We start from the raw sequence: 21,775 nt of genomic DNA, 5'->3' as shown, positions 1-21,775 counted from the left end.
GATACTCGGTATTTTATTGTATTCTCCAGAGTCTTCTTCTTTTTTTTTTAACATTTTTTATTGATTTATAATCATTTTACAATGTTGTATCAAATTCTCCAGAGTCTTCTGATTGCGATAAAGTCAAACTCCAACATTCCCTCTAAATTAAAAATAATGGTTTTTACTAATATAAATTTGAGTCTTAATTTCCTCATTTAGAGTAGGGCTGGGATCCAATTTTCAAATTTCTCATTCCTTCATCTGCATAACTTCACTTCACTCACTGCATGACATTCTTCCATCCACTGACTTCTGAGTCAGCTGATCATGGCCACCTCCTTGGTTCTTCTCTCCAAAGAACTCCTTGGACTATAGCAGCTTTTGGATTTCGATATTGCCTGGATGATTTTGGGTGTAAATGTCTTCTATTTACAATGAGTGGGCAGAAAGTTTCCCTCAGCGCTACCTGCCCCTCTCTTTATTTCTTTTTTCCTTTTTTTAAGCAGATTAATGTTTATTGCAAGGGTACCACCTGCCTCTTGAGTGACTTCAAGGCTATTAAGCTTTGCCCCAGTTACCACGGGCACACCCTGGGCAAAATCCCCACTTTTCCTCATCTTCCAAGCTGGGGTGGGGGTGCGGCCCACGTTGAGCCACGAGCATGAACCCCGGACTCTGGCAGAGAATGCTGCCAGTCCCTTCATGCCACAACTGCCTAGACAGTGCTGGGACTGGCCCGAGACTGCAGGACGATGTAACTGTCATAGGCCTCCTGGAATCCTGAGAGAAACATGGCCAGACGCCCTCCTAACTTCGCGAGACTTAGCTGCATCCTCAGGTCCTAAGAGGGCATGTTCACCGCTTCTGTTTCATTCTAATGTACTTTTAATTTGGTATTTCTTTGTTCATGTTTCCCATCTGTGTTCCTTAAATAGTCTAAGACTCACAAAGGCAGGCTTGTCTTTGTTTTCTGACTTTTCTCTTGTGCCTCCAGTAGTTCCTGAACCTCAGTAGATGCTCACTGAACATTTATTAAAGACTTGAATAAACATGACACCTCAAATGATAATCACCTCCCATCAAAGAGATTTTGGCGTCTTAAGCTTTTCTTTTTTTTTTCTTTTTTTGGTTGTTTTCCCCACACATTTATTTATTTACTTTTCAGTAAGTTTAAATCCTCGAGGGGTACAGCATCACGCAGATCGTGTCCGTGTCCTTAGCAAAGAGGTTGCTTTGGAATTTGTCAAGAACCATGGCACTGTCTCTGAGCAGGAGTTACCTTTCCCCAGGTTACTATGGTTTTGTTTGGTTTTCCACCAGGAGTTGCTTTGTTGTTCTTTGCTTTGTACACATAAGCACATCTCCTGCCGGGATAGAACTGAGTTTCACCTCGAGCATAAACACCTTTGGTTTTTAAGAAGAGCTTTGTGCTCCCTCAGGTTCTGGACCCTAGGCTTATACCCAGCAAAAATGGCCTGGGACGGCAGCCTTCCTTCCAGACATACTTGTCCTTTCAGAAGTCCTGTTCCCAGCAGGCCTCCTCAGGGGCCGAGATGGCTGGAAGAGAAAGGCCGGTGTCCCGAACCTTTCTCTCAGGGTCCTGGTGTCATCTTTGCACAGGTGCTCTCACCGCGCCACGTTCCATTCACGTCCGCTGAGCAGAGCCCGCGCGGGGGAGGGGGGTTTAACTGCGCGAACTACATTCCCCAGAGGTCTCCGCGCCGGGCGCCTTGCGTTGAGCCAATGAGAACTCAGAATACGGGCACTTCCGTGCGTGTGCATCGCGTCGGGGCGGGACTTCCGGCGCCCCGTCGTGGCGGCCGTTTTGGCGGTTGTTCGGTTCGTTCACCGGGTCTGAGGTTACGGAGAGAGTCGAGACTGAGAAGGTTCGAGAGGAGACGCCGCCCGGGGGTCGCCGCTCCCGCGTCCCCCTCCTCCCCCGCCGCTCCCGCCCTCAGACCCCGATGGCGGCGGCCGCGCTGAGGGACCCGCCGCAGGTAAACGCGCGTCCTCCGGGCCCGCACCGCCCTCTCCCGCCGGACGCTAGAGCCCCGAGTGCGGGGCGCCTGCTCGCGTGCCTGCGGCCCGGGCCCCGGGGTCCAGGCCGGGGAGGCGGCCGCGGGTGGGGCCGTGTTTCTGACGGACGGCGTGACGGCGCGGGGAGAGGCCCCCCGGGCGGGGGGACCCTCAGGTGCGGAGGCCTGGAGGCCGGGCTGAGGCGGGGGGTCGGGAACCGCGAGGTCTGCCTTGTGTGTTCAGGGCACAGAGAATGTGAGGTAGAGTCGCGCGTGGGGTGCCAGGTGCCGTTTTCAGGAGGCCAGGAGCCACTGAGAGTTGTGAACAGAAAAGGCCTCCTGAATGAGGCTTTCAGAAGTTTTCCAGAAGGCGTTCGGAGCAGCAGACTGGTTGGCCCAGGTGCAGGTACCCCAGTGTGCACATGCTTGGAGGGGAGACTGCGCTAGTTGAAGGGAATCTCGAGTCTGCCTTCTATCTCGGGAACAGAGCAAGGGGGCAGGAGGCGTGCCTGGAATGGCTGAGAAACTGCGTGCCTGTCCTGGAGGTAATGTGAAGAATGGGCCGTTTGGAGTGCAGGAGGGTGGCGATCCGAGCCGGCTCTTAGCAGGCTCCCTGTGACTGCAGCGTGTAGAACGGACTAGGGGGTGTGAGGAAGGTGATAGGAGACCAGGGAGGAAGCTACTGCCATAGTCCAGGTAGCGTTGATGATGTGGGTCAGTGTGGTGGCCTTGGAGGTGGTAGACATGGTTGGATTCTGGATCTTTTTTTCTCCCCCCAGAGGATCTTTCATTTTTTGATTTTGAAGGTGAGAGAACAAAGTAGAAGTCAGGGATGGCCGCAAGGTTTTGGAGTTTAGCAGCCAGAGGGATGGATGCTCCATCAACTGGGATATGAAATTTGATAGTAGGAGTAATTTTCAAGCAAGGTATTAAGAGTTTGGCCATGTTAAGTGTATGAGATGTTTCAGAGAACAAGTAAATGGAGGTGTTAAGAGGGCGGTTGTACAAACAGGTCTAGGTTTCTCGGGAGAGTTTCAGGATGAAGAAGGTGGTGGATAGTATGTGGACCAGGGTGGGGCTGTGTGTCTTAGCTTGGATGGTTAGAACAAACTACTTTCATTTCTCCCAGTTCTGGAAGCTGAGAAGTCCAAGATGAAAGTGTTGGCAGATTGGATTCCTGGTGAGGGGCTCTCTTCCTGCCTTGCAGTGGTTCCCTTCTCTCTGTCTCCTCAAGTAGTGTTTTCTTGGTGCAAGGACGTGGGGAATGGAAGCGATGTTTCTGTCTTCCTCTTATAAGGGTCCGTCCTCATGTCCTAATCTAAACCTGATTACTTCCCCAAAGCCCTGCCTCCAACTGCCATCACATTGAGGGTTGGGGCTTCAACATATGAGTTTTGGGAGGATGCGTACATTGAGTTCATAACACTGTGGGTCACTTTGAGAGGTGGTGATCTTGGTCACGGTTAAGTTAATAATAGCCCAGGAGAGGGAGAGTGAGGTCTGGGGGCTGGGCCTCATGCTTTGGCACCAAGGTGAAGGAAGACAGACGTCACAAACACAGGTGAAGTGGCCGTGGGAACAGTGTGGGAGAGAGGATGACCTGGCAGGTGATTCAGGCTTCTGAGGGCTGAGTGCATGTGAGATGGAAGTGGAGGCACAGGAGAAATTAAGGCAAGATGACAGGCCAGATCTACTGCTTATTCACTGCTCTGTGGGCTCACCAGGATTTGCTGTGACCTTGTGTGTCTGGGGAGTTTTAGTCAGCTTGGTGGATTAGTTTAGGGGTACAAGTGGTCATCTGGGAGAGTCAGTGGACCTGGGGTAGAAAGCCTCTGGGATTGGGTTTTGAATGACGCTTAGGAAGAGAGGGGAAGTCTCTGATGAGAGCACACGAAGTGTAGCACACGTGGAGGAGGGTCATGGCCATGTGAGATCCACAGCTGGTTCTGGGTGGCGGAAGCTGAAGCAAGGCACAGAGTCAGGCAGTGGGGACCGTTGGAGGTCTGGGCAGTATTGAATCCTGTTTGAATTTGCCAGGCACTCTCTGTATGCCATGTGTTCAGTGACACGTAGGAAGGACTGGTAGCTGCCTGTGTTACAGGGCAGGGAAGAGGTGGTGACTGAGAGAGGGATTGTAGAAAGAGTGAAGTTTGCATAGAAAGGGGATGAGAGCCAGTGGACTGAGGGCCCTGGCATGGAGGACATGAGGGTGAAATGTGAGCCCACACCCTTGGTTATATTTGGGAGCGTGACCTGGGCACCCTAGGAGAATTGCCTGGTCAGAGGGAGTCCTTCCCTGCATGCCAGGCCCACAGCGTAGATGTCGTCTGTCTGCCCACCTGCCTGTTGGTGTGGGTGGACATAGTAATCAAAGGGACCAAGAGAAGAGTGTGCACATAAGTGTCATCAGGGCCTGGTGCCTCTGCTGAGATGGGGAAACAGGGAGGTGGGTAAGCAGGGTGTGAGCGGGTGGGTGGGTGAATTTGGGGTCCTCTGAGAGAAGCTGACCATGGAATGAACTGTCCCTGTCATGGCAGGTGTCTGTGACTTTTGAAGACGTGGCCATTTACTTCTCCCAGACGGAGTGGGGGCTCCTTGATGAGGCTCAGAAGTTCCTGTACCGGGATGTGATGCTGGAGAACTTTGCACTTACAAGGTCCCTGGGTAAGTCCTTCATATTCCTCGCAATGTCCTTAACTGGCCTCTGTCTTTGCCCCTGTCTGAGAGGCAGCTCTGTCCATTCCACCAGGTCTCTGCAAACTTCCCCACTTGCCTGGCACATGTGTTGTGTGGTGCTGAGCTGTGTGCGCTGCCCGGAGCACTGGGCTCCTCAAGCATCTCTCCATCTACTAGCACAAGGCCTGCAGGGAAATGTCTAGGAGTCAGTCCAGCAGTCAGCCCAGGAGAGCCCACATTTCTTGTCCTCTCTTTGGCAGGATGACTGTATCCAGATCTATGGCACCTTGTGCCCCAGAGTCTGCCCCTTCTTTTTCTTTTTTAAATTGAGATATAATTGATATATGACGTCCTGTTAGTTTCAGGTGTATAACGTAATGGCTTGGTCTTTGTGTATATTGCAAAATGCTCACCACAGGTAGTTAACTGTGTCTAGTTAGCATCCAGCACCACACAGAGTCCCACACTCTGCTTTTCCTTGTGATGAGACCTTTTAAGTCTTCCTTGTGACTGCCTGTATCAGGAGTTGCAGGCATTGTCATGATCACTGCTTCTATGTAGGCTTTTCTTGAAAGACCCTGTTGAGAGATTTTGTTGTAATACCCTTTCCTTTCCTGCAGTCTGTCGTTTTCTGAGTTGCTCTGGGCCAGTGATGAGCACTCACACGTCTAAGACATTTTATTCGGGTCTCATGTAGTTGTACAGTGGAGGGTGTGGGGAGAGCCCGGATTGCTTTACAGGGTGAACATGGCAAGATGGTCTCCGAGGAGGGCTGGCCCTGGTGAGTGCACCTGGGGGAGGGCATGAAAGTGAGGCTGTGTTCATTTTATTTATTATTTTGAGTAAAGGTAGATTTTTTTTAGAGAGATACATAGTGCATAGAGTGGAGGCTGTTTCAAAAGGCAAAGAAAGGCCAGGAGGTGTGGGAGTTGGGTGCTCAGATTACAGTAAAAGTAGGTAGACACTCCATAGACACAGTGCGGGCCACCTCTGAAGAGGAGGGAGCAAAAAGGCCGCTGAGGCTGTGTTTAACTCATACCAAGTAACTGTCCTATGTCTGTCCACCAGTGTTCTAATGCAAGTGCCACTGGACGCAAATGATTTTTACACTTTGTTCTACATACTTGACACCTCTCTGATTTGTCATTTCAATTGTGACTTGTGTCTTCTGCATGTGTCGGGTCCCTCTCCACTGCACCACGTGCAGTTCTCCTGCAGCGACCTAACACCTGCAGATATGACTGGGAGATGTTGCAGGTTCAGTTCCAGACAGTTGCAGTAAAGCTAATACTGGAATAAAGTGAGTCATACGAATGTTTTGATTTCCCACTGCATATAAATTATGTTTATACTGTACTGCAGTGTATTAAGTGTACAGTAGACTTATGCCTGAAAAACAATATAGCTACCTTGATTAAAAAATAATTTTTTGCAGGGGGGAGGTTATTGCTCAGAAGTAGAGCACATGCTTAGCATGCATGAGATCATGGGTTCTATCCCCAGTACCTCCATTAAATAGTGATGATGATGATGATGATAATAGTAATAAGCCTAACAAAAAAATTTTTTTAAGTATTTTTTTGCAAAAAATCCTAACCATTATCTCAGCTTTACTAGTCGTAGTAGTAATGTCAAAGAGCACTGTTCACAGATCTCCATAACAAATATAATAAATGAAAATACATTGAAAAATATAACAAAAAGTTTTCAGAGATGGTGAGATTTACCAGAATGTGACACAGAGACATAAAATGAGCAAATGCTGTTAGAGAAGTGGCACTGATAGGCTTGCTGAGCATAGAGTTGCCACAAACCTTCCATTTGTAAAAAGCTTAGTGTTTGCAAAGTGCAGTAAAGCTGCATGGAACGATGTATGCCAGTAAAGTGCTGAGAGGTGTGCATGTGTTCTTAAATAGTCCTTGAACACCAGCTAGTCACTTCCACTTGTTTTCCCCTGGGCCCAGACACAGCCATCCTCTGCATAATGTTAGTGGCTGACAAGATCTTGCTGCAGACTCCTGGGAGAGGAGTGAGTCATTGATCCTGCCAGTCCTCCCCATGTGGCACCCCATATTTGTGTCCTTTGTCCTGGAAAGTTACCGCATTCTGTGATTTTCAGAGGCCCAGTACCACAGAGCAGCCCTCCCTTCAGATTACCGCCACGTCCTGAAAATATTCCCATTGATTCGTTCTTTGGTCTGAATGTACGTGTATGACACACATTTTTGTGGGACTTCCTTCTCCCACTAAGGTTAACAGGCACTTTATTAACATTCCTCTGCTTTCAGATTGTTGGCGTGGAGCAGAGGATGAGGTGGTACTGTCTGAGCAGAGTGTTTCTATAAGTGAGTCACAGATCAGGATTTCTAAGCCGGTGCCTTTAAACCTGAAGACTTGCCCCTGTGAGAAGTGTGTCCCAGCCTTGAAAGACATTTTGCAGCTGACTGAGCTCCAGGCAGCATATCCAGGGCAGAAATCGTACTTTGATGGGGGCTCCAGAGGCTTCTGGTTGAATACAAATCTTCAGCAGTACCAAGAGCATGACAGCAGAGAGAAAATCTTTGAAGTGGACGTGGACAAGGCCTCATTTGTGACAAGCCTCACATTCCATGTGTCAGGGAAGCCCTTCCCCTGTGGGGAGGATGGAAAGGACTTTCTAGCTACCTTGGGCCACCCTCAGCACCAGGCCACTCTCAGCGGTGAGAAGCCACACGGCAGCATTGAGTGTGGGGAGCGCTTTCACAGTGGAAAAAGCCGTAAGAAGTTGGTTGAGTGCCAGAAAGTTTTTGGCAACACTGACACACTTCACCACCAGAGAGTCTGCCCTGGAGAAGGTCTGGAACGTAGCAAATACAAAGACAGGTTTGTCAAGCACCAGCAAATTCACACTGGAGAAAGGCCTTATGAGTGTAGCGAATGCAGGAAGTTCTTTAGCCGCAGGACCCACCTCATTCGACACTGGAGAGTTCACACTGGAGCAAAGCCTTATGATTGCAGTGAATGTGGGAGATCTTTTAGCCAGAAATCTGACCTCATTCAACACCAGAGAGTTCACACTGGAGAAAGACCTTATGAATGCCGTGAATGTGGGAAATCCTTTATCCAGAAATCCATCCTCAAGAAACACCAAAGAGTTCACACTAATGAAAGGCCTTATAAATGCAGTGCATGTGAGAAATCGTTTAGCCAAAGTTCCGGCCTCCTTCGACACAAGAGAGCTCACACTAGAGCAAGGCCTTATGAGTGCACTAAATGTGGGAAATCATTTGGCTGTACAACCCACCTCATTCGACACTGGAGAGTTCACACTGGAGTAAGGCCTTATGATTGCATTGAATGTGGAAAATCTTTTAGCGAGAAATCCGTCCTTATTCAACACCAAAGAGTTCACACTGGAGAAAGGCCTTACAGATGCAGGGAATGTGGGAAGTCCTTTAGCCAGAAATCTGTCCTTATCCAACACCATAGAGTTCACACTGGAGAGAGGCCTTATGAGTGCAGTGAATGTGGGAAATCCTTTAGCCGCAAAACCCACCTCATTCGACATGAGACAGTGCACACTGGGGCAAGGCCTTACGAGTGCAATGAATGTGGGAAATCCTTCACTCAGAGCTCTGGCCTCCTTCGGCACAGGAGAGCTCACATGCAGTGAACGTGGGAAACCCTTCGGCTGCAGATCTGATGTCGGTCAGCACCACAGCGTTCACACTGGAGGGAGGCCTTGTATGTGCAGGCAGTGTGCTCCTCCCTCATTTAGTGTGAGTGTCGGAGGAAAGCCTCTGTGAGGAGCCATCTCCCTGAATTGAATCTTGTGTCCGGATATCCACAGGCTGGAGATGGATTCGCCATAAACTTGAGTGCTGTGGGAAGCATGTGTAACCTGCCCAGGGTCCTTGCCAGGTAGATCACTGCTGGTTCCTGTGGCAGAAGCCACTTCTCTAGCGTCTGGCAGGATCACACAGTTGGCGTCCGTCACCACCCTCGTCTGCTCAGTGCAGCTGGTCTGTGCTCTCCCATCTGTTGGAATATGAGTATCCTGAGCCCTTAGGGGTCTTCACTCCCTTCTCTCTGAGAAGTTAGCGTGTGGACCTGACCCTGTGTTGGCCCAGAGAATGCAATCTGAGTTCTGCTTGCAGAGCAGGACTTGCTATCTCAGGGACGAGGTCTCAGGTGGCACTTGTGATGGTTTTCCAGCTTCCAAGTAGCCTGCTGCACATTTCTCTGGCTTGTGCAATAATAAAGGCCTTTCTGTTTAAGCACCTAAGTGTTAGAAATTCTGTTCATTGTGTGGAGTGGCTTGAAAGCACAATAGGACTGTTAACTTGAGGAGTAAGCTTCACTTTTGGGGAGCCAAAGTTCGGGTGCCTCCAGGGGCAGTGTGATGGCGGATCATGGCACTCTCATTTTGGCCGAGTTTGCTTTGCTGGCAAGGCCTGCTAGGAAGGACTGCTTGTAGTCGTGATTGCCTGGATACCAGAGGTCTGTGGTTCAGAGGCATCCTGAGGAAGGGGCGGCTGTGACAGTGCTTCTGAAGACAGTGTGGTTGTTTTTGTTTTCTCACAGAGGACAACACACAACGCCCAGCATTACTGAGGGGAATCGTAACCCCAGTTTCTCCAAAGGAGCCATAGACCCTGATACCCACAATTCAGTGGGCTGGTGCCCGTAGTTGGAAGACTTCAGGGGCAGGGGAGACCACAGTGGGGCATAAACACTGGTTAATAGTGGAGGAGGCTGCAGCAAAAGACGTGGAATGTACCTCTTCTAACGATAATAGGCACGCACGTCCTGCTGACAGTGACTGCAGGGTAAGTGTGTACGGAGGTGTCAGGACCTCCAGGTGTGCTTATCTTGTGAAGTCATCGGCAGACAAAGTAAGGGTTGTGTGGATCCCTGCAGCCTTTCAGAGCCGTTCACCTCAAGGCCACTGCTATGCAGGCAGCAGAAGGATGGAGAGGTAACTGGTTTAGCGAGCAGTCTTCTTGACTCAGCTGGAAATGGCCTTCATTATTTGCCAGTATTTCCTGCCACCGAGGAGAGACTGTACCTCAAAGCACAAGGAGTGAGATAGTGGAGTCAATACAGAATGATTTTCTGAAAAGTGGGATTTAGATTTTTATAATGAACCATGTTTTAAACCTGCATTAAGTTACAGTGGGCGTAGAATAAGTTGTATACACTTCAAGTGTACGATTTGATAAGATTTCACATGTATATACTCGTGATACCATCATCATGGTAAGGAGTGTATTTCCAAGCTGATATGAACATTAGTTTTCAATTACTTACATGAATATGGTTCATTTTTTTTCTATCGATAACTCAGAATACAGTGCCTGAGTCTGTGGGTGGATATTTAACTTTTTAGGAAGTTACCAAACTGATCTAAAATGGTTGTGTTTCTTGTTTGTTTGTTTTTTGCATTCCCACCAGCAGAGTGTGAGAATTCTAGTTCCTTCACACCCTTGTTAATATCTGCTAAGGTCACTTTTTTTGCAGGGCAAAAGGTGTTAGGTTTGTTTGTTTATCTTATTTTATTTATTTTTAATGGAGGTACTTGAGATCAAACTCAGGATTTCATGCACACTAAGCACATAACATTACCACTGAGCTACACCTCCCACCCCCCATAAGGTCACTTTTGAATTTTACCCTTTCAAAATAAGTGTGTGTTGGTCATTTATGGTTTTAACTGCGTTTCCCTAAGGATTTGCTGAGCATTATGTCATGTGTTTGCTGCTCACATAACTTCTTTAGTAGGATACTTCTTGTATTTGGCCTGTTTTGTATTTTGTGAGTTTGGCTGTTTGCCTTTTAGTTACAGTAAGAAACAAGAAAGACATGTTGGAATTTTACTGATTCTTCAATGGTGTGAGTGACTTCTTTGCTGCATGGAATAATTGTTTTTGTATACTGGAAGAATATCCGTCATTTTTTCCTCTTTATTTTTGGTGGCGTGCACAGTGTAATGGACGCATATACCAAACACATTATTAACATTCTCCATCACGTTTCTAAGTGTGGACATCTGATACATTGCATTTAACAATAGTGTAAATCAAGCCCTGGTTTGTGATGTTTGGCAGTTTCTTTGGTGTCAGTACTCTACCATGACCCATTTCAGACTCCCAACGTGTCAGTGCGCAGAGCTGGGAAGAGCGGCAGTAGCACATCACTGTGTTTCCCTCACGCGGAGAGAGCAGCCACACTCCTGAGAACAGATTGTGAAACAGAGAGGAATGAATAGAGAGTGACGATGTTTGAGTGTTTGTGACTTAGAAGAGTTTAACTGAAATATAACTGACTTTATGTACATATTTCAAACATCAGAAATTTTGATGTTTTGATGCATAAACGTTTCCTTGTGCCATTTTAATTTTTTTTGATTGGTTATTCCTTGCACCCTTTTAAATTTTGTGGGGAGAATAATTAGGTTGGTTTGTTTACTTATTGGAGGTACTGGGGATTGAACCCAGGACCTTGTGCATGCTAGGCACACACTCTACAACTAAGCTGTACCCTCCCCTACTCAATGTTAAATTCATCCTTTCGACATACAAGATTTCTGATATAGGATATATTCTACCATTTGTAATGGCTATTTTCAAATATATACAAAAGTGGAAAAGACTATCTTCTGGGTCCCCCATCTTCCATCATTATTTATAATTGTTCTTGTTTCATCTCTCATGCACATTAGTGGGTTGTGTTACTTATAAACTCAGATGTCATGTTGTTTAATGCATAGCTTCTTGAAAATGTTTTTCTAAAATGCAAGAGTTTTTTGATAGTGACAATAACTTTTTCACAGAAAATAAAAATATTTTAAAATGTGATAAATATTTTATCCATGCTGAATTTTGTGAGTTTTCTCAAAAGTGTGTTTGTTCTTGAAGACAGACTACAGACATACCTTGTTTTACTGTGCTTCACAGATACTGTGTTTTTTTGTTATAAATTGAAGGTTTGTGGGAACCCTGCATTGAGCAAGTTTCTCGGCACCATTTTTCCAACAGGATTTGCTCACTTTGTGTCTCTCACATTTTGGTAATCCTCACAGTGTTTCAGACTTTTTCATTATAATATTTGTGATGGTGATCCGTGGTCAGCGATCTTTGATGTCACTGTTGCAGTTGTTTTGGAGTGCCACGAACCGCACCCATAAAAGGTGGTGAACTTTATCGAGAAATGTGTGTGTTCTGACTGCTCCACTGACTGGCTGTTACCCTGTCTTTCTCCCTCTCCTCGGGCCTCTCTTCCCTGAGACACAAAAGTATTGAAATTAGATCAATTAATAAGCCTACAGTAACCTCCAGTGTTTAAGTGACAGGAAGAGCCATAGCATGTCTCTCACTTTAAATCAAAAGCTAGATATGATTAAGCTTAATGAGGAAGGCATGTCAGAAGCCAAGACAGGCCAAAAGCTAGGCCTCTTGTGCCAAGCAGCCAAGTCAAGAATGCAAAGAAAAAGTTCTTGAAGGAAATTTAAAATGCTACTGCAGTGAACACATGAATGATAAGATAGTGAAACAGCCTTAGTGCTGATTTGGAGAAAGCTGCAGTGGTCTGGATAGAAGATCCAGCCTGCCACAGCAGCCCCTTAAGCCAAAGCTGAATCCAGAGTAAGGTCCTGACTCTCTTCGATTCTGTGAAGGCTGAGAGAGGTGAGGAAGCTACAGAAGGAAAACTTGAAGCCGGCAGAGGTTCGTTCGTGCCGTGTAAGGAAGGAGGTGGTTTCCATGACATGGAAGTGCAGGTGAAGCCGCAAGTGCTGATGCAGAAGCTGCAGGAAGTTCTCCAGGAGATCCAGCCAAGACGCCCCGTGAAGGTGCTGCACTGAACAAGAGATTTTCAGTGTAGATGAAACAGCCTTCTGTTGAAAGAAGATGCCATCTAGGACTTTCATGCCTAAAGAGGAGACGTCAACACCTGACTTCAAAACTTTGAAGGACAGGCTGACTGAGGGGCTGATGCAGCTGGTGACTTTCAGTTGGAGCCAGTGTTCATTTACCCTCTGAAAATCCTAGGGCCCTAAGAGCTATTGTAAATCTCCTCTGCTGTGCCCTAGAAATGGACCACCAACGCCCGGATGACAGCACAGCTGGTTACAACATGGTTTACTGAATATTTCAAGCCCACTGTTGAGACCTACTGCTTCAGAGAAAAAGATTTCTTTCAAAATGTTGACAATGCAGTTGTTTACCCGAGAACTCTGAATGAAATATCCAATGAAATTAATGTTCTTATGCCTGTTCACACAGGATTTTTTCTGCTGCCTGTGGATCAAGTAGCATTTTGACTTTCAAGTCTTAACATTTAAGAAATACATTTTGTAAAGCTAAAGCTTCCATAGATAGTGATTCCTCTGCTGGATCTCAGCAAAGTCAACTGCAAACCTTCTGGAAAGAACTCAGCATTCTAGGTGCCATTGAGAACATTGTGATTCATGGGGGGAGGTCAAAATGTCAACACTAACAGCACTTTGGAAAAAGTTGATTCCAACCCTGATGGATGACTTTGAGGGGTTCAAGATCTCAGTGGAAGAAGTAATTGCAGATGTAGTAGAAATAGCAAGAGAATTAGAAGGGGAGCCCAAAGATGACTGAATTCCTGCAATCTCGTGATAACATTTTCATGGGTAAGGAGTTGCTTCTTATGGATGAGCAAGGAAAGTGGTTTCTTGAGGTGGAATCTTCTGGTGAAGATGCCATGAAGATTGCTGAAATGACAAGAGATTTAGAATGTTACCTAAACTTAGTTGACAGCGCAACAACAGGATTTGAGAGGATTGACTCCAATTTTGAAGGCAGTTCTCCTGTGCATAAAGTGCTGTTAAGCAGCATTGCACGCTACAGCAAAATCATTTCTGAAAAGAAGAGTCAATGAATGAGGCAAACTTCACTGTTGTCTTAAGTTGCCCCAGCCACTCCAGCCTTCAGCAAACACCACACTGATCAGCCAGCAGCCATCAACATCCAGGCAAGACCCACCACCAGCAAAAAGATTACAGCTTGCTGAAGGCGCAGATGATGGTTAATATTTTTTAGCTGCTTGTATTTTTTAATGAGGGTTTTAAAAAAAGATATGTGTCATATGCGTAATAAACTACAGTATAGTGTAAACAACATGTACACTGGGGAACCAAAAAAGTTTGTGTGACTCACTTTATTGCATTATTTGCTTTATTGCGGTGGTCTGGAACCAAGGCTGCAATGGTATGTCTAAGGTATACCTATCATTGCAATCAGAATACAAAATGTGTATCTTGTAAGTCTTAACCTGTTGGCACCACTAACCTCTTTTTTGTTCTTATTTACCAGTTGAAGTCGTGAGCCGTGTGTTCATTACAGTTTGCTTGTAGATCTGGCTTACTGCACCCCTCTTACTGTTAACGTGCTGAGTCTTCTGCCAGATTTCCTGTGCAGTGGATACTGACGAGTGGTTGCGGCCTGGTCCCAGCAGGCAGGTGTGTGACAGTGGCACGTTTATGTATCAGATGTGTGGTGAGGGCACTGTGGCGCCACCTGGAGATACACACATTCTGGGGGGGCTGTGTGACAGGCGTGTGTTACTGGCACTTCTCAGCACATCCCTGCAGTGTACGACATGCACTCGGATCACGCGCAATGGATGTGGGATGCCGACACCGTCAACACAGCCGGTCACACACAGGCACACACCACATCCACAGAATAGTAGGTGTGGGATGGACTCGAAACACATACAACCAATGTATGTAAAACACACCAGGGACCTCAGAGAGAAGGGGGGTATTGATGCATCATAGTGTATGGGACACACACCCACAGACTCTTGTCGGAGACTTGTGGGACAGGCACGTAACAGGGATCCCCGAAACCTGCTGTGTGGGGCACACATACAGCTGTACAGCCCTGTGGACCAAGTGTGGTGAGGCGTAGACCACCTGGTGTGGAAAGCAGCTCTTCCCGCTGTGTCGCTGCAGGTCTGACAAGGTGCTGATGGGGGTCAAGGTGGCAGCACGTCTTGGCGGAAAGGCTCCTGGTGCCTTCACAGCCACGCCTGTTTATTCTAAGGCCCAGACCACAGTCCCCCAAGGGTGAAGGGGTGATTTTGGAGGGCTCACAGACATGACATCAGATAGCGTCGGTGGGCACACTGAGAAGCTGGTCCTCTCCTCCCTTTCTCGTCCCCTCCCGGGTATTGTTGGGAGGAAATCTCAGTGTAGCGCTGAGGCTCTAATGCTCACCTCTTGCTCACTTCTCTTTTCCACAGGGCCAGCCATGCTGGGACATAATAGCATCATTCTGATTTTATTGTGGGTTTTTTAATTGTCGTGTTTTCATGGTAACGTGATTTATGGCAAGGAAGACTTTTTCTCATTTACCAGAGAGATGTAACGCATATAATAATTATTTTTATATTTATTTGCAAATATGTTTTTTCTTTTCAGATTCCTTTCCATTATATTTTATTACATGAAACTGAACACAGTTCCCTGTGCTATAGAGTAGGTCCTTGTTTATCTGTTTTATATATAGCAGTTTGTATCTGTTAATCCCTCCCTCCTTTTCATGTGGGTAACCGTAAGTTTGTTTTCTATGTCTGTGAGTCTATTTCTGCTTTGTAAATACATTCATTTTTATCATATTTTAGATTCCACATATAAGTGATATCATACAATATTTATCTTTCTCTTTCTGACTTACTTCACTTAGTATGATAATCTCTAGGTCCATCCATGTTGCTGTAGATGGCATTATTTCATTCTTTTTATGGCTGAGTAATATTCCAGTCATCTGTGAACACACATTTAGGTTGTTTCCATGTCTTGGCCGTTGTCTGTAGTGCTGCTGGGAACACTGGGGTGCAGGTGTCTTTCTTTTTTATAGTCTTGACTGTGTCATTTGTTTTCTTTTTTATTTATGTATTTATTTTACAATATCATATTTTTAAAAATTGAAGTATAGTTGATGTACAACATTATGTTACAGGTACACAATATAGTGATTCACAATTTTTAAAGGTTATACTCCATTTATAGTTATTACTCCCCAAGCTGCACATTACACCCTTGTAGCTTATTTTATTCCTGATAGTTTGTACCTCTTAATCCTCCACTTGCATCTTGTTCTTCCTCCTCCCCTGTCACCACTGGTCACCACTAGTTCCTTCTCTACATCTGTGAGTCTGTTTCTTTTGTGTTAGAGTGACTAGCTTGCTGTATTTTTTTAGATTCCATATGTAAGTGATATCTTACGGTATCTGTCTTTCTCTGACTTACTTCACTTTACATAATGCCCTCCAAGTCCATCCATGTTGTATACCAGAAAGTAATACAACATTTTAAATTAACTGTACTTCAATTAAAAATCAAGCAAACAACCAACCAACCCATTTAAATATATGGGCAAAAGAACTGAACAGACTTTTTTTCCAAAAGAGGAAATGCAGATGGCCAACAGAAACTTGAAAAGTTGCTCAACATCACTAACGTCAGGAAAATGCAAATGAAAAGCACAATGAGACATCATCTCACAACTGTCAGAATGGCCATCATCAAAAAGAACACAAATAACAAACGCTGGAAGGATGTGGAGAACAGGGAACCCATGTGCACTGTTGGTGAGAATGCAAGTTGGTGCAGCCACTGTGGAGAACAACATGGAGAGTCTGAAAAAGCTAAAAACTGAACCACCATATGTCCCAGCAATTCCACTCCTGGGCATATATCCAAGAAAAACAAAAGCATTAATTCAAAAGGTACATACACCCCACTATTTACAACAACAGTATTTATAATTGCCAAGATATAGAAGCATCCTAAGTGCACATCACTAGATGAATAAAGAAAATGTAGTGTATATATATATATATATTCCATTATATATATATATATATATATAATGGAATACAACTCACCCATAAGAAAGAAGGATATTTTTCCATTTGCAGCTGTTCATTCACTTTTTTTTTTCAGTTCAAAAACCAGAATTTTATAACTGGCATAAACATTTCTATTGCATCAAAACCCACAAAATGCCTGGAAATAAACAACTAAGGAGGTTATCTATACTCTGAAGACTGTAAAACACTGATGAAGGAAACTGCAGATGATGCAAAGAAATGGAAAGAGATCTTGTGCTCTTGGATTAGAAGAATCAACACTATCAAAATGGCCATACTACCCAAAGCAATCCACAGATCCGGTGCAACCCTTGTCAAAAGACTCACGATGTTTTTCACAGAATAGAATAAACAATTCCAAATTTGTATGGGACCATAAAAGACCCCAAATTGCCAAAGCAATATTTTGTAGGTCTTTTTTTTTTTTTTAACTTTCTTTTTGTTCTCTACAGTTTGGTGACTAGAGAAGTTCCTTTAACATTTGTTGTGAAGCTGATTTCATGGTGCTGAATTCTTTTAGCTTTTGTTTTCTGTGAAGCTTTTGATTTCTCCATCAAGCTGAGTGAGAGCCTTGCTGGATAGAGTATTCCTGGTTGTAAGTTTCCCCCTTGCATCACTTTAACTATATCGTGCCACTCCCTTCTGGCCTGTAGAGTTTCTGCTGAAAAATCAGCTGATTACCTTATGGGAGTTCCCTCGTGTGTTATTTGTTGCTTTTCTCTTGCTAGTTTTAATATTTTCTCCTTATCCTTAGTATTTGTCACTTTGATGACTGTGTGCCTCAGTGTGCTCCTCTCTGGGTTGATCCCATGTGGCTCTCTCTGTGCTTCCGGGACTTGGGTGACTGTTCCCTTTCTCACACTGGGGAAGTTTTCAGTATCAGTGTTTTCCTTTATTAAGGTGGAGGGAAAAACCTGTTTTCCCTGACTCTTTACAGTGAGTTTGTATAGATTCGCAGTATCTGCTAAGCCAATATACTGTTGGCAGAGATGGGGAAGGAGACACGTATGTCCTGTCAAATATCCTTAAGACACGCATGCCAATCCCAAATCAGAATGCTTAAGAAAAAGTGCCTTCCTTTCATTTGAATGGAGTACAGACTGTGAGGAAAGTACCCCATTCCGCTGTGCCCCTAGTGAGAGGTGAGCACTGCAGAGTAGAAATGAGAGCACCTTTTTCGTTTGGCACCTGCTGTGGCAAAATTACAAGTAATTTAGGGTCAGGCTCAGTCCATCTTGTTCCTGATTCTGTCCACAGTCTGACTTGGCCATAGTAAGTGCTTAATATAATGGAGCAAAGGGTGACTATATAAGTGGACAGTATTCAGAAACATACATTCTAACATTTATAGTGATCTGACCAGTTTATGGAAATAGTTTATTTTGTGCAGCACGCAAAAAAAAAAAAAAACAGTCTAGACACCCAGGGGTCTGTGCTGATGAGCACAAAGGGCCTGAGGGCGGGGAAGCACGCGGCCATGAGGGTGTTGGCGCTCACCAGCCACTGGCCGCGCTCGTCAGAGCACGCTATGTAGAAGGTGAAGAACGAGGACAAGGAGCTGAAGAAGAAGAACGTGCTCACCACAGTGAGGATGCTTTGGGTGGCTCTGGTCTCAGCTGAGCGTGTGGGAGGGAGCTTTGTGCTGTGAATGTGTAGAACAGTCTGCTTGTGTCTGTACAAGATGGACATCATGGAGCTGCTGCCCCAAAACATGAGCCCCAAAGTCAACACATCAATGGAAGAAAATACTGCTAAATGCAATAAAGATATGTTTCTGTCAATACCTGTGCCAGAACAGTACCCCAGATCCATTCTCTTTGTGTGATTTTGGCGTTCGCTCATGTCAGTGATATGCAGAGGAACAATACCATGTACCAGCATGCAAAGGGTCCAGCAGATGATAACACAAAACCTAATGTACTTGGGGGTTTTGGCCTTGAGCTTCATCCACTGGTGTCGGCTGGGGCTGACTGTGATGGCCTGGAAGCCACTCAAGATACAGGTAGTGCCAAGAGACACTCCTCTGGCCACTCTGTGAAGATAGAAAATTAGTTTGCACCCTAAATCATCCAGAAAGAACTTCATCCCCAAAGCTACCAGTGTCTGAGGAGTTCCTCTAGAGAGAAGTGTTAAACAGTTGGCCACAAACAGGTTCTTGAGAATCAGATCCACATGCCTCAACTTCCCCTCAGTGCAGTAAATGAAGGCATAGCGACTGAGGAGCCAGACGTTACCTAAGATCCCAGCTCCGGTCAGAGAGACCAGGATGAGTCCTATTGTCAGGCTCCTGGATGGCATTCAGTCATGAGAACAGCAAGTGTGTCTGGGGACAGTGGACCCTAGAAAGAAACGCCAGTCGTGTATTTTATCGAGGTAAGTTAAGTCCATTGCTTAGCACTAATCATTTTCCCCCCTCAGAAATGCCTGGTACAAAAATACACCCTTTAATTTTAGAAGATTGAATTTGAATACTTGTTGTTAGGGTAATATACACATATTTGTATTCATATAACATGAGTTGCTTAGGTTTCCTGCTAGTTCACATCCATATTTATCTTGGCCTTGTATACCATTTTCTGTTCTATTTGTGTTACAGTATCTTTCTGCACAGCGCTTTGGTCAGACGTCCTTTTGCTGATTAAGTAATCATTCCATAGGGCAGTCTTCTATTTGCATGAAAGTGCAGGAATCCAAATTAGAATACAGATGAACTGTTTCATAGTAGTCTGGTACCCAAATGAGTCAGCACAAACAAACTGGATTAGTCAATATAATTTCCTTTCTATACAAGGATGGTGAGGTCACACATTTACTCCCGCTTCACTCAGGTACAACTGTACAATGGCCACTGTCACAGAAAATACTCAGAAACATTAAGATCTCCCCTAAGCAACAGGGCATGCAAGTTAAAGTGTAATATACTGTAAAGCAAAAACATGAAATGATTTCATTTGTAGACAATATAATTAACTCCTTTTTGTATGTAGAGATTAATTCAGAATTTACTAGAATTAATGATACCCCAATATAAGCAAAATAGATACAAAATCAAGGTTTTACATACTTCAGCATCAGCTAATATAAAACATTAAAAATACTTATTTTATACCATCCTTCTATCTCCATAAAAGCCTTGAACAATGAAGACAAGAAAAGTGCATCACCTGAATAGTCGTAAGTTAATGTTAAAGGCATTAGTAGAACCCGTAAATAGAGACCCAGATCAGCCCCTGACATGATCACTGGGAGGAGGTCCAGTGTTACACAGTGAGTCTCGAATATTACAGTTCCTCGTGCGGACCAAGCTCTTTCTGAGTTGTTACACTTGAAATTACTTAAAGGATAATTAGACCAGCAACTGTGACACGTACCAGCATACACCTCTCCCTTTCCTCTGCTCCAGAGACAGAGAGGGAGAGAGAACAAATTCAACTCTTCATCAACAGAGCGAGGAAAGGGATTCTGGAAGGAATGGAAAGCTCCGGGTGAGGAAACGGTAAAGGCAGAATGTGAATAAACACACCACAGAGGGAGATTAGAAACCACCCATGAGAAGCAGAGAACAGATGAGAAGTGCTAGAACTGTTTGCTGAAGACACTGCATGCTTTTGCTCTCTGAAACTTGCATTCAAGAAGTGACCTTTGCCTTGAAGACTTTTCCTTTCTCAAGAAAATTTGTTTTTAACCAAAAATTAGAGAATTGTTCACAGAGAAGCTCTCACTGTCTCCTTGAATGACATTGGGGGCTTAGAGAAATCAGCGTGCACACACTAACAGTTGTCATTTGAGTGCGTAGTGGCTGCTCACGGTCTGAGAACTCACTAAAGCTCTCACCACCCCACGTCACACACACGGCGATGACAGCGGTGTGACTCTTACTGACCCTGACAGCAGAGGCTGCAATTCTAACTGCAGAACTGTCATCCGAAGGAACCAGAAAGCCAGATCCCTGCCCTGGCTTGTCCCACACCGACAAGCAGTAACACTGATGGTCACACCACCTGAAATCGGAGGAGGCAGAGAGGACGTGGAGTTGCTTACCTGCGGGCTCTCTTCGGAATGTCCCTCCTGTTTGTGTGGAGGCTTGTGTCCGTACCGGTCCCAGCGCTGGCATGCTGAGTTACTTTTCCAGATGGTAAACCTTGCTTGTTACCCCAGGACAGAGCCTTGTTCTTCTGAGCCTGTGTCTCTTGGACTGGTTTATAGGGAGTCATCCAAAATGTTTTTCTTTTGTCAGGAGGCTGGACCAGTGGTGACAGTAAAAAACAATCAGAGGATGGGTGGTGGGAGACAGCAGAGCCCCAAGACACAATTTGCAATTCTCTGACCTCGCCTCCCTGCAGAGCTGTGATTATCCCGTCGCCTGGTGGGGTGACGACAGCGCCTGCCAGGGGAGTTGAAAATAACTCTGGGAAACGTGCGTCACTTCTGCCAATTAGCAGAAACAACCGCTAGTGATTGGAAGGCTCTCCCAAGGAGCCGTGAGAAACGTTAGTGAGGGAAACTTGCCTGTGACCCGTGGACGCTGCAGTGTCTCTGTCACGTGGAGACGAGCAGAAAGGTAGTGAGGTCTGGGTGATGGGACGCCACAGACCAAGGAGACGATGTCAGTGGATTGCGTGCTTCTGTGATGAGGCTTCTCCCAAGTTTATTAACCCACGGTGCTTCAGATCCCAGAGAAGTATCCCTCACGATGTGGGCAGAGAAACAGCATCTTACAAAAGGATCAGGAAACGAGCTATTGACAGGTGGTTTCCTGTTAGTAAGGGGAGAGGACAGAATCAATTTCAAGAAAAGGAAGAGCCTAAACGCATTAAAAGATCCTAGAGGATGACTTTTAAACGGCTTGGAAGTGCCCATTGCATTCAGTGCCCCTAAACTTAAAAAAAGTTGTTTGTTAAACTTCAGGGGGAGGTTTAGGTTTATTGACTTACTAGTGGAGGTGCTGGGGATTGAACCCGGGGCCGCATGCATGCTAAGCAGGCGCTCTGCCGCTGAGGTGTCCGTCCCCCACCCCCACCCCCACCCCCACCCCCGCCTCGTCCGCTTTGTTGACCCTGCTCGGGGTATTTCCCAAGCAACCGCCGGCGGCGCGCGCAGGCGTGCGGGGACGGCGCGGATTACTGCTTCCGGCTGTGAAAGGAGACGACGTGAGCGTCTGCGTCTCCGCCGCCGACTAACTGAAGTGCGCAACAGGTGAAGAGAGAAGAACGGTC

General features: G+C 45.7%; 1 protein-coding gene and 1 long non-coding RNA gene across 5 annotated transcripts; one reads left to right on the top strand and one right to left on the bottom strand.

Moving 5' to 3' along the window:
* Positions 1-1,789: 1,789 nt before the first annotated feature.
* Positions 1,790-8,932, top strand: LOC102536468 (uncharacterized). The gene is made up of 3 exons (XM_031681681.2): positions 1,790-1,979; positions 4,535-4,661; positions 6,962-8,932. Exons 1-3 carry the CDS (start codon positions 1,947-1,949, stop codon positions 8,323-8,325), a joined length of 1,524 nt encoding a protein of 507 aa, XP_031537541.2. The 5' UTR covers positions 1,790-1,946; the 3' UTR covers positions 8,326-8,932.
* Positions 8,933-16,567: 7,635 nt separating this feature from the next.
* On the bottom strand, positions 16,568-21,575 carry LOC140698015 (uncharacterized). 4 transcript variants are annotated; one of them, XR_012075371.1, is made up of 6 exons: positions 21,494-21,575; positions 21,069-21,315; positions 20,888-20,943; positions 20,601-20,800; positions 18,794-20,021; positions 16,568-18,591 (listed from the first exon to the last, which is right to left on the bottom strand). It is a non-coding gene; the product is annotated as an uncharacterized lncRNA (long non-coding RNA). The 4 variants fall into 4 exon arrangements; XR_012075368.1 differs by having other exon boundaries at positions 20,601-20,943; XR_012075369.1 differs by having other exon boundaries at positions 18,794-18,898; positions 20,601-20,943.
* Between the last annotated feature and the right edge of the window lie 200 nt (positions 21,576-21,775).

This window comes from Vicugna pacos, chromosome 9 (assembly GCF_048564905.1).
Source record: "Vicugna pacos chromosome 9, VicPac4, whole genome shotgun sequence".
Classification (NCBI taxonomy): Eukaryota; Metazoa; Chordata; class Mammalia; order Artiodactyla; family Camelidae; genus Vicugna; species Vicugna pacos.
Note: the sequence above shows the minus strand (reverse complement) of the source record. Positions and strands in the feature narration are given on the sequence as shown.

Excerpts from the sequence above, each read along its gene's own strand:
- LOC102536468 (XM_031681681.2), top strand. The coding sequence starts at position 1,947 with ATGGCGGCGGCCGCGCTGAGGGACCCGCCGCAG. Across the intron at positions 1,980-4,534 it reads CGCTGAGGGACCCGCCGCAG|GTGTCTGTGACTTTTGAAGA; the intron begins GTAAACGCGCGT and ends CTGTCATGGCAG. Across the intron at positions 4,662-6,961 it reads TGCACTTACAAGGTCCCTGG|ATTGTTGGCGTGGAGCAGAG; the intron begins GTAAGTCCTTCA and ends CTCTGCTTTCAG.